The sequence below is a fragment of the Gobio gobio genome, assembly GCF_949357685.1.
Source record: "Gobio gobio genome assembly, chromosome: 9".
Lineage (NCBI taxonomy): Eukaryota > Metazoa > Chordata > Actinopteri > Cypriniformes > Gobionidae > Gobio > Gobio gobio.
Genome location: NC_137115.1, coordinates 55,658,450 through 55,670,535, shown reverse-complemented (window position 1 = coordinate 55,670,535; position 12,086 = coordinate 55,658,450). Strand labels below are relative to the sequence as shown.

The window sequence follows — 12,086 nt, the reverse complement described above, 5'->3', positions numbered from 1 at the left end:
TCGATCACCAATAAAAATAAATGTCTCTTGTCTCTGTAAAGGCAAAGGGAGTTGTGTGTACAGTAAAACACTTACTGTGGGGTCTGTTGGACATGAGAAGCAGAAATGTGAAGCTTGCATTTATTGTTTGATGAATCTATTGCATGTTATATCATGAGCATAACATTGAGTGAACTGTCAAAAATAGAGATGCACCGGTTTGCAATTTTCTCGGCCGATTCCGATTAAATTTTTAATGTGACCTGCTGATACCGATTTTACCAATTCAGATTTTTTTCAAGAACTATAATTGACAGCATATACAAACAAAAAATATGAAATGCAGATTTATGGGTCAAACGGTCCCAATAAACGGTCAAATACACACAACATTAAGACACTCGTTTCGTTACTCGAGACTCAAGCTGTTTGAGAATTTAGAGCCCTATGAAATCAGTTTTATTTATTCCCAAATTCTGCCCCCCATTTTATTTTTTTCTGGATCCCATTTGAATGTTTTAATCAAAAGCATGTCTAATTAATTGAATTAATAAAAAAAAAAACTTAATTTGTTTACAATAATAGGGCCTTATGAAATGTGTTTTTTAAATTTTATTTAGAGATTCTGTTGTGTTTTTCTGGTAATCAAATGAAGGCATAAAACAATTTATTTTTAATCAAATTAAATTTAAATAAACCCTTTCATTTTTTTGGCTGCACAACACCGGTTTACTGTTAAAAGGAAAACATTTAAAAAACAATTAATTGTTTATTCCTTTCAAAATAAATAAAGTTTTAATAATTGTAGTGGTAGTAGTGGGTATGGTGGTGGTGGTAGTAGTAGTAGTAGTAGTAGTAGTAGTAGTAGTAGTAGCAGTGTGGTAGTGGTAGCACAAGGTTCATTAGTTAACATGAATAAACACTTATAAAGCATTTATTAATCTTGTTAACATTAGTTAATGCAGTGTGAACTAACATGAACAAACCACAAACAGCATTAACTAACGTTAACAAAGATTAACAAATATAGTAACAAATGTATTTCTCAGTTAGTTAATGTTTGTTAATACATGAACTAATGAAACCTTATTGTAAGTGTTACCGTGGTGGTAGTAGTAGTAGTAGTAGTAGTAGTGGGTATGGTGGTGGTGGTAGTAGTAGTGGTAGTAGTGGTAGTAGTGGTAGTAGTAGTAGTAGTAGTAGTAGTAGTAGTAGTAGTAGTAGTAGTAGTAGTAGTAGTAGTAGTAGTAGTAGTAGTAGTAGTAGTAGTAGTAGTAGTAGTAGTAGTAGTAGTAGTAGTAGTAGTAGTAGTAGTAGTAGTAGTAGTAGTAGTAGTGGGTATGGTGGTGGTGGTAGTAATAGTGGTAGTAGTATAGTGGTAGTAGTAATGCATTAAGACATACATTATACTGTACAATAGCAATATATTTCTGTCAAGTTAAACTGGACTTTTATTTTGACGGGTCACCGTGACGATTCATGTGGAAAACCGGCCAATTTGAGTGTTTTAGTATATGTACAAAGCGGATGTCACTCAATTACCTTGATTAATCACCTAGAATTAATGCAGAATTATGTTTTCAAAAACTTGAGTCCTCTCAGACCCCACTGTATGTTGTGTTTTTAACCCGTAATCTTTCTGTAATGCCACAGCATCCTTCATGACTTCATTCTCTCATTCGCATGTGTGTTTTGCCTTCACTGGTTTGTCTCAGTTGTGTCAGGGTCAGTTACAGACAACAGCCTTAAGACCCTTTCTCTCTGCCGGCTCTTGATCAGCTTGTTAAACCTGTTCATCTCCTGCATTGTGCTCAAGGTTTGCACGTTTGCCCAGTCATCCTGAAGTTGGAAATATGGCTTTAACAAACCTATAAACATATTTTCTTGAAGCTGGCTCATTTTTGTTTTGTTTTGAGAACGAGCTCAAAGCTTTCTGAAAAACCAGCATGATTTCCTGTCATGTGCTCAGCGTTTCTTCTTCTTTTTGACTTGCATGTTCTACTAACCACTGCATGATTTCTTCATCACAAATCCGTTTCAGTCTGACACTGGTCATTGTTTTATTAAAGGGTTAGTTCACCCAAAAATGTAAATTCTGTCATTAATTACTCACCCTCATGTGGTTGGACACCCGTCAGACCTCCGTTCATCTTCAGACACAAATGAAGATATTTTAGTGTAAATCTGATGCTCAGAAAGGCCTCCATTGGCTCAATGGCACTTTACACTCTCAAGACCCTTAAAAGACACTAAAGACGTCGTTACAAAGTCCATCTCACTACAGTGTTTCTACAATAACTTTATAAATCGGCGAGAATAGTTTATGTGCAAAAAAACCCTAAATAACGACTTACATAGTGATGACGATTTCAAAACACGTCATCATGAAGCTTCGAAGCGTTATGAATCAGTGAGTCGAATGATGATTCGGATCGCGTGTCAAACTGCTGAATCGACTCACTGATTCATAACGCTTCGAAGCTTCATGATGACGTGTTTTGAAATCGTCATCACTATGTAAGTCGTTATTTAGGGTTTTTTTGCGGACAAAACGATTCTCGCCGATTTATAGTTATTGTAGAACCACTGTAGTGAGATGGACTTTGTAACGGCGTCTTTAGTGTCTTTTAAGGGTCTTGAGAGTGTAAAGTGCCATTGAGCCAATGGAGGCCTTTCAGAGCATCAGATTTACACTAAAATATCTTCATTTGTGTCTGAAGATGAACGGAGGTCTGAACTAACCCTTTAAATGTCCATATTTCAAATAATATTCATGGTTTAATGGTGGTGGTTTCACTGTAATTGATATTAATTTGCAATAATTGACTGTGAGAGTGTGGATGTGTTCTAATATTCATTTTGTTTTTTTTGTACTAACCTTTCCTTCTGTACTAACACCTACATTAATTTCCTCTTTCCTTCTCCTCCTCACCTCTTTTCTTCATTTATGTGTGTGTGTGTTTCGCACACCTCTCGTATTGTGCGCTGGCTGCATCAGATCGCTCGTGAGGCAGAGGCGGCCATGTTCCATCGGCAGGTGTTTGAGGACCTGCGGCGCTGTTTGGGCCACTCCACCGACCCCGCCGAGGCCATCGCCATTGGCGCCGTGGAGGCCTCCTTTAAAATCCTGGCCTCTGCGTTTATAGTCCTCACTGGGTCCGGAAGGTAGGCGGGCGGCATGGAAGCGATGAGGAAAACCAGCTCGGCACAGTCAGGAAGTAGGAAGAGCAGGGACAGGAGAGGACTGGAAGAGAGGGAGAAATCAGAGACACAAGGCACAGTCAATGTTAACGATAGTCCAGTCCGTGTGTGTCTCTGTTTCTCTCTGTCTGAGTGGTTGTCAGTATGATTGTGTTTAACTCGTCCTTCCCCCTCCCTCCACCGGGCGGCGCTGTCAGATTGCCCGTGAGGCAGAGGCAGCCATGTTCCACAGGCAGCTGTTTGATGAGCTGAGGCGCTCCTGCCTTCTGACACGTGATCCTTTAGATGCTGTAGCTGTTGGCGCTGTCGAGTCTTCCTTCAAGTGCCGCGCCAGTGGCATTATCGTGCTCACCAAGACTGGCAGGTAAGAGGGGAGGGGCCTGAGGTGAGAGTTCAGCATGGGACAGGTGAGACAAAAGGGCTGGAATATAATGCATGTGACCCCTCCCACCCTCCCTCGCTCTCATATATTTATTTATTAAATTCATATTTATTTATTTTATATTTGTTTGCAGGGGGGTCTAAATATCCCTGATAAATGTTATCCCCCCATAACAGTGATCGATACTACTTCACCAATAGACCATATTAAAATATCTAAACAAATTTTATATATATATATATATATTTATATTATTAGGAGTGTCAAAAGATTAATTGCATCCAAAATAAAAGTTTGTGTTTACATTATATATGTGTGTGTGTACTCTGTTAATTATTATTTATATATAAATACACACACATTCATGTATATATTTAAGAAATATGTGCATGTGTATATACATTTATATAATCTATAATATATATAAATGTTTTATATATAAAAATATTTTTTATATATAAATGTTTTATATATAAAAATATTTTTTTTCTTAAATATATACATGCTTGTGTGTGTATTTATATATAAATAATAATTAACAGAGTACACACACATATATTATGTAAACACAAACTTTTATTTTGGATGTGATTTAAATCGCGTTTAATCTTTTGATTATATATATTAGGGATGCCACAATTCTCAATATAATATTGAACCGTTCGGTACGGCATTCACGGTTCAATACGCGGTTGTGAATTGCTTTTTTTCTGGTTTTGCATTTAGTTAATTATTTTTCTACAAATTTTATAATTTTCCTCCATCCCAATACTGAACACGACATACATTCCCATCACATGTTAGTGGTGGAGTTATACTCACAGAACACTAGAGTTATTCACAATCACCAAAGTTCATTATTTGCATGCGTTTTAAAGCCTTCATTCGCGTGCTTTATGCGTTTATGTGCTTTTTAACATGCACTTTTCCGAGCGCGCGCACTAAACGCCTGTCAAACACGTGATTAAAGTCGTCTTACTGCGCTAATACTGTCAAATACACACAAGGTTAACATAAACACAGTCGGTTATGTCTAAAGTGAAAGTAAAATCGGCGTGTGTCTGTATATTAGATGAGCGCAGGTCTTTAATTGACAGCAGCGCAGCCTATAGTGAACACGCTGTCCTTAAAGGGACAGTTCACCTCTAAAATGATGTCATTATTTACTCACTCTTATGTTGTTCCAAACCTGTATTCATTTCTCGATGACAGAATTTTCATTTGAGTGAACTATACCTTAAATGTTAATACAACAACAAAAGACAAAGAAAATCACTCACTGCTCTTGACTGAAAAACTAATACAGTAGCTTTAATAAGAATCATTGTATATTTTATAGTGAAGTCTATGAAGTGTTTTATTTTTTACATTTATTCATTAAATTTCATACTTAAATGCTGCTGTACAGCTGAGCTGCCAGTGTTAATCTTTATATACATTTATTTTATATTATACAATACACTAGGAATGTGTACAAGGGTTTAAAGTTTTAAAGTAATGTTTTAAGTATAAGTAAAATAAAGAGAGTATTGTAATAAAACAAATAGACTTTTTTCTCCTTAACCTGTGTGTATGTGTATATATATATATATATATATATATATATATAATATTTGGCCCGGGGATGAATTTCAAATAGCCCGCAGCTTGTCCATTAAAACATTTAATCTGTGGCCCGCCACGCATAATTTACAAATCGTGCAGTTTCACAATGTCAACACAAGGTGGCAGTACTAGATTTCAGGCCAGGGAAACACGGCAAAAGCAGAACGAATCCGCGCTACTTGTTCGTGGCTCACAAATGTTTACTTGCTGAGTGTCTCGATCACATGACCACTTGTTAAACAGCCCGTGAGAAGTGTTGGAGTTCGGCACAGAGGTCTCAGTACAAGCTGCAAGTCTCAATGATTTTATCCAGTTGAAACAGCACTGACTGAAATAAAACAAGAGGCTTATCTTCACTTTAATGTTACTTTTATCATGTAAACTGCCTATATACAGCGTGTTATATGATGTGTTTTGGACAGAGGGGGACAGGGTCGCATTCGCAGCAGATATACTGCCCATCATAAATCAAAGCACAAAGACAGACAGGTCAGGGAAGAACACTGGAAAGGGGACACAATGGACGATATTCGTCTGTATTTGCAATACACGAGCCGCGATTCACCTGAGCGCGACAAACACTGCCAGTGTGAAAGCACAACGGGCGCGCGCTTGCATGAGGAAAGGACAGGGTGTGAGTGAATCTCGCTCTACTTGATCAATTCAAATGTAAAAACGGATTCATTTTTAATTAAAAAAAATTCGATATTGTTTAATCAAAGTTCATATTCTATTAAACTTTAATAGCTCAATTTAATGTCCTTGCTGAATAAAAGTAAATGCATTTATAAAAAAAAGAGGAAAAACAAATCAAAGTAGGATTCCCCCCCCCCCCCCCCCCCCAAATAATATTAAAAAAAAATTTTAGGGGGTTCTGCTGATTTTACTAACATCATACATTAGTTGTCCATCATCTCAGAGAAAAATTATTTCTGTGTTCACTAAAAGCAGAATAGAGATGCAAATTAAATTAGATTATAACATTGATTTAAATGAACTTCGTTCCCTGACCCCTTTCGTGTGTGTGTGTGTGTGTGTGTGTGTGTGTGGCGAACAGAATGGAGTAGGGTTTTAGCTTCACTGTCTGTCAGTAATCTGTCAGATTTAAATGATCTTCATTCCCTGACCCCTTTCCCCTGAATGTCTGTGAGTGAGATCTATAAGTGTGTGTGTAAGAGCAGAGTGAACAGAATGGAGTAGGGTTTTAGCTTCACTGTCTGTCAGTAATTTGATTTGGTCACATGTCTCTGTTTGTGCTAGTGTAGGTGAGTCTGTCCTTGACCCTGTTATCTTTTAGTGAGTGTCTGAAAGAGTAAGACGTGTCTGCTGGAATCCTCAGAACATTCTGCATCATTTTTATCTTCTCCATTCTTTTCCCGGCTTTCATTAACGCTCCTGTCTGATATTCCAGGTCTGCTCATCTGATCTCCCGGTACCGGCCCCGCGCCCCAATCATAGCCGTGACCCGTAACGAGCAGACGGCCCGCCAGGCCCATCTGTACCGCGGCATCTTCCCCATATTCTACAACAACACTTCTAATGACGTGTGGGCCGAGGATGTGGACCTGCGGGTCAATTTTGCCATGGAAGTCGGTAAGACAGATGTTCCTAAACGCTGGAACAACTACAAAACAATAACTGAAATCATTGACTTGTTAATAGTTGGCGAGTAAACTAGACGTCACACTAAACGACGAGGATCCGTCAAGTCGTTCTGAACACAAACACATGCAGAAATATAGATTTTTTTCGATACATATCAATACTGAAGTATCTGAAATGGCTCTAATACTTTGCGCGTCACTGCTATCAGTTTATCGATACTGCAGAAACTCTCTCTGACAGCCAGTTAACACACACACACACACACACGCCGCCTCTCACTTGTCTCGTTCGCTCCGCTTGAATCGTGTTGGTGTTACAAGGCCTGAATTTCACACATTTTTACTCATTCCCACAGGTTTCACACGCACAAATCCACTTCATAAACAGCCTGCGAGTAACACCGTTCTTTTCCGAGGCTTATTTCAGCCTAAATGGTCAAATACACACACAATTGACCTATCGGTAAGCCCCGCCCCCCTTAGTTACTGTTGCTAACTCGGACGGACAAACAGAGTTGCTATATCTTACAATGACAGCTGTCAGTGTGAAAACCTTATCCTGAGATGTTTTTGGACACAGATTGTAGCGTATATCCCGTCTGAATGATGGACAAACTTTACTGATGGTTTATCAAGTTTGTCCTTTTTCACTCCAAAAAATCATCGTAAGAGCTGAACAAACAAAGCATAAGAAGTGCGCATTAACGTCTCATTCACAAACTCTCCGTTGCATTACCATTAACATACACAGCAAATTACACAAAAACACTCATACATCTAACAGTAAACCAACATATACACAGAGCTTATGAGTTTTCGAGGGTGCAGTTAATAACTGGTAAACTTTGTATCTGCAAAACAACTCCGATAAACTCTTCCTTTCACAACCGTAGACTATAATGCCCATCAAAATATGAGTCCTCCTTAGGACAGATAATGTAGACCTTAAACATATCTAAAATTAAATTAATTGACATATAACCAGTTTAATATGGAGAGGCACTGAAATGTTGTTTTTGACCTACAGTGTTACATGACGTGAGAACAGTTAGTTATTACGGTTTGTATGTTAGCAGGGACTTTAATCGTAAGAGTTTGACAAACAGAAAATCCTCTCAGGATCCCTGGAGTCAGTGTTACAGTTCCTCAGGCACGACATTTGAGCATTTTTGTAGCATAAACACCATCAAACCGATGAGAGCTTCGGGTTTTCCAATGTTTCTCTATGGTGCTGAAACCTAAAGATGTCCGAGTTCCGGTCTCAGCGCAACTGATACTCAACTGCTATTACCGGGGCTTACCGATAGGTCTTTGACACGGTGTTGTTCATCCATGATCATGTGCTACTGCAGATTCAGTGCTATGACATTGGTGTCAGCATGATGCCAAAAGCAGACTGAAACCGTGCATCATGAGCATTGTTTTCGTTCAGAATACAATAAACGGGTATATTTACAAAAGGCCTTTATTCAAATTTTTTTTATTTTTATATATCGCTAAGTTACATCGATGGTTAAATAAAATAGAAATGGCACATTAAAGTTAAGCTGCATGAAACCACTTTTTGTGTGTTTACGTGCACTGTACAGGTAAGGAATGTTTTTGCTCGGCTGACTACAATGTCCGCCCAATAGAGAAGTTTTTCTCAGCGAGAAAAGAAATTAGGGAACATTGTTCACGAACACACACACACCCTGGATAACTCTCGATTCACTAAACGTTGGTGTTGTTCACATTATATGCACTTACACACTGATTGCCAACAAAACACACACATTTGATGCAGTTTCACTCACCGCCTGCGGTTTCCACTCATGACCGGGAACACACACACACACACACACACACACACACACACTCCGTGATCCAGCAAACACAAATCGCAAATAGTCCAGAGATCCAAGATTTATAACAGTTCATCACTGAGAAGGTTTGATGGCAGGTTTAGTCGCACAAACGGCTCCTAGTCGGTGTGTGTTCTCTCACGACTCACCAGACAGAAGCAGAACATCTCAAATGACGATTGGTGAAATGCTGCACTTGTTTATTGGCTGTTTTGAGAGAGCTCGCGTGCACAGGGTTGCCCGATTGCAACTTTGAAGTAAAACAGCGGATATAATGCGTGTTCTTGTAACAGAAAAGCTCTCAAGCAACCTCAAGCATGAACGCTCCTCCCCAACCCCCCCGACAAAACCAGAGAGTGATTTTGGTCAAGTTTTTGTTTTTTAAGCCCTATTCGCACTGGATTGGTTATTATCTGGGGACCTCGTGTGATTTAGAAATGACACCCCCACAACTGAATTTTTGCGTGGCGCATTCGCACGGGATAAACAAGCCTGTGATTTTACTGACTTATCTCCCGGATATGATGTCAAGACTTGTACATGTTTTTCATTAGGCTATAGATAGCTTTATGAAATTATAAACAGTCGTATCGATATCATTTTGATTGTTTTATAGTAATACAAATAATTTAGTTCAGTTAGAGAACAGACGCTACAATTAAAAACTGAACTGAGCAATATAATAACAACAATATACGGCGGCAGATTCAGTTTCAAAGGTAAATGTAAAAGCGCCCATTTAAGTGAGTTTGTCATATGTTCTGTTTTTGTGTTTTTCATTAAGAATAATATTACACACCATTCAAGCAATTTACTCCCATATTGGTGCTCATTCTAAAGTGAAAGTATAATCCGCACGGGACTTCATAACGGTGCACATTATATGCAGCCTAGCTCCATTCTTCGTGAAAGATATAGATGGAAATGCACACAGGAAACAAAAACCTTGCAAAAAATACAATCCGCCAAATCACAGAGATGCCGATTCGCACGGGACTAATATTATCACAGGACCTCTGTGTTTGGCGAAATATCATCGGTAATTTGCGGGGGAATTTTTACTTTACAAATTACAGACATGGCCGATTTGGACAGGATTAAGATCACAGACATTCTCTGCAATTATTACAAATCACCAGAGGTCCCCAGATAATACTAATCCCGTGCGGATGGTGCTTTAGGGCGCTTTCACACCTACCTTGTTTGGTCCGGATTTTCGGACTTTTAAGTTTGGTCCGAATTAAAATGACAGGTGTGAAACCTCCCCCTAACCACGGTCCGGACCAAACAGACGAAATCTGGTCCGACGAAAAGGTCGTCTCAGTCCGGATCAAACTGAACAAAGGTTCGGTTCGTTTCTAGTGTGAAAGCATTTTCTGTACGGTTCGTACTTTCAGACCATTTACAGGAAGTTCCTGTTTATGTTTAATATTATAATGTTGTTTTAAAATTCAATCTAGGCCTCATTGATTATGAAAAGTGAAAATATGTGCAATATGTCAGAAGACAGAAGGTCAGAAATGATTTTGAACGAAATTTTGTATGATTTTGCTTAGAAAGCCTTTCTTTAATGGGAATTCGTTTTGTATAAATTTTATCTTAATTTTAATCAACGTTTAATCAGAGAATTGCCTGGATTTAATAAATAAGAAGCAAATAGTCTATAGCAGACAATAATCGCGGGAGCGATCACATGCTTTGCACATGAACTGGAGCGCGTCTCAAACTCAGCAGCGACTCGTCTCACAAACATGAGAAATATGTGAATATAAAGCTTGAAATGTCCACTTTTAAACGTAACGAAAAGAAAATAGTCCAGCAATGCTTCACTGTTCAATAGTGGCAACGATATGCGTCTGTTCATTCATTCTTGTCAAAGACACATCCGTTTACAATCCAATCAGTGTCCAGATGCCGCCCACATAGATGAAGACGAGTGGACATAAGTGTGTCATGTACAGTTCTTTAGTGCGCTCACATAATTGCAATGTGAAACCAAACCAAAACTAACCGAATGTATAAAAAGTATCAAAACATGAACTTCGGTGCGGACTTTCAGGTGTGAAAACGCCCTTAGTCTCGTCTTTTTTCGTCAAAGATATTGCATGTTGATAAAGTCACAGCTATCATTCAAAGCCTTTTGTCATGTCGTCTCGTCTTAGTCACGGATACAAAGGTTGTTAACGAAAATAACACTAGGCACAAGTATTTGCATGGATGAAAAAATCCATCATTTTCCTTTCACCCTTTGCACTTGTTCATATCAACCCCTCTTGTGTCTCCCTCAGGTAAGGCTCGTGGATTCTTCAAGACCGGTGATGTGGTCATCGTGCTGACCGGCTGGCGTCCAGGCTCCGGTTACACCAACACCATGCGTGTCGTCCCAGTGCCATAAGCACCACAGGACCGTCACACACTCCTCTGCGGTTCACACACACCCCCATCCCCAACTCCAGCAGGCTTTCCAGAAGTGAGGCTCCACCCACACAGGCCAGTGGACCATCAACACTTAGACGTTCTCACTTATTGTTTTCTTTTCCTGTCTCGATGGCACACGTTTATCAACGGTTGTTAGTTGAGCGGTCACACACACACACACACCATCTGTGTGCTTGTCTGTCTGCATGCCTGGATGGGTCGTGAGTGAACAAACCGCAGCTTTCAAAAACTAACGGCTCACGCGTAACCCTAGATTTATTTGTAGTGCGCTGTATTTGCACCATCACTCCTAATGATGTTACATTTCTGTGTTGCACTAGACCGGTGTATTTGGGACGAGGCATCCAATGTGCTACAGTATATATTTTTCCGAAATGTCGACATTGGGATGTCCGGCTCATGTGTGTGTGTTTGAGTGGAGTAAGAGAGTGAGAGATGAGCAGCAACGGTCACATTCCCAACCATCTCTCCAGTTCATGTCCTTCCTCTCTGCTGCTCCTGTGTGTGTGTGTGTGTGTGTGTGTGTGTGTGTGTTTAGATCAACCTGCTTCATGTCGCTAGGGTGCAAGATGTACTTCTAACTGTAAGAGTAAACTATAGTATCATCTGAAGTGTTGTATTACTGAAGACTGAATTAATAAAGGAGACGAGCACCTGTCCGGACTTCTGTTTTATTATTGCGCGTCTGATATCTGGAGTACTAGAAGCTAGTGTGACATAAAAACTGACCTAAAAAGATATGACCAGTCCTAAAGAAATTTGGTAACACTTTATTTTATTGGACAACAAAACCAGTCATGCATATAAATATTACCTGGTTGCCTTAAAATGGAGTACATTGAAATTAAAAATGAGGTAATACGATGAAGGAAATTGGTTTAATAAATAGAAACTCAATATTATTGTATCTGAAACACATAAATAGATAAATCATGAAAAAGCACAATTTGGCATGTTTCACTGCATTATTACAAATAAAACGCAATATGCTTACAAAATCTTTTAATAAAGGGAGATGTCGATTCTCAAATG

General features: G+C 39.0%; 1 protein-coding gene across 6 annotated transcripts in view; it reads left to right on the top strand.

The window, feature by feature from the left end:
* Nucleotides 1–11,711, top strand: part of pkma (pyruvate kinase M1/2a) — a 44,586-nt gene extending 32,875 nt beyond the window's left edge. For 3 of the 6 annotated variants that reach the window (XM_079825830.1, XM_079825833.1, XM_079825834.1), the window contains exons 9-11: nt 2,978–3,144; nt 6,579–6,760; nt 10,904–11,711. In XM_079825830.1, the coding sequence (XP_079681956.1) occupies nt 2,978–3,144; nt 6,579–6,760; nt 10,904–11,010 (456 nt within the window). In that variant the 3' untranslated portion in view covers nt 11,011–11,711. Of the gene's footprint in view, nt 1–2,977; nt 3,145–3,377; nt 3,545–6,578; nt 6,761–10,903 lie in introns of all 6 variants that reach the window. The other 3 variants (XM_079825829.1, XM_079825831.1, XM_079825832.1) reach the window with 1 other exon arrangement.
* Nucleotides 11,712–12,086: the final 375 nt, after the last annotated feature.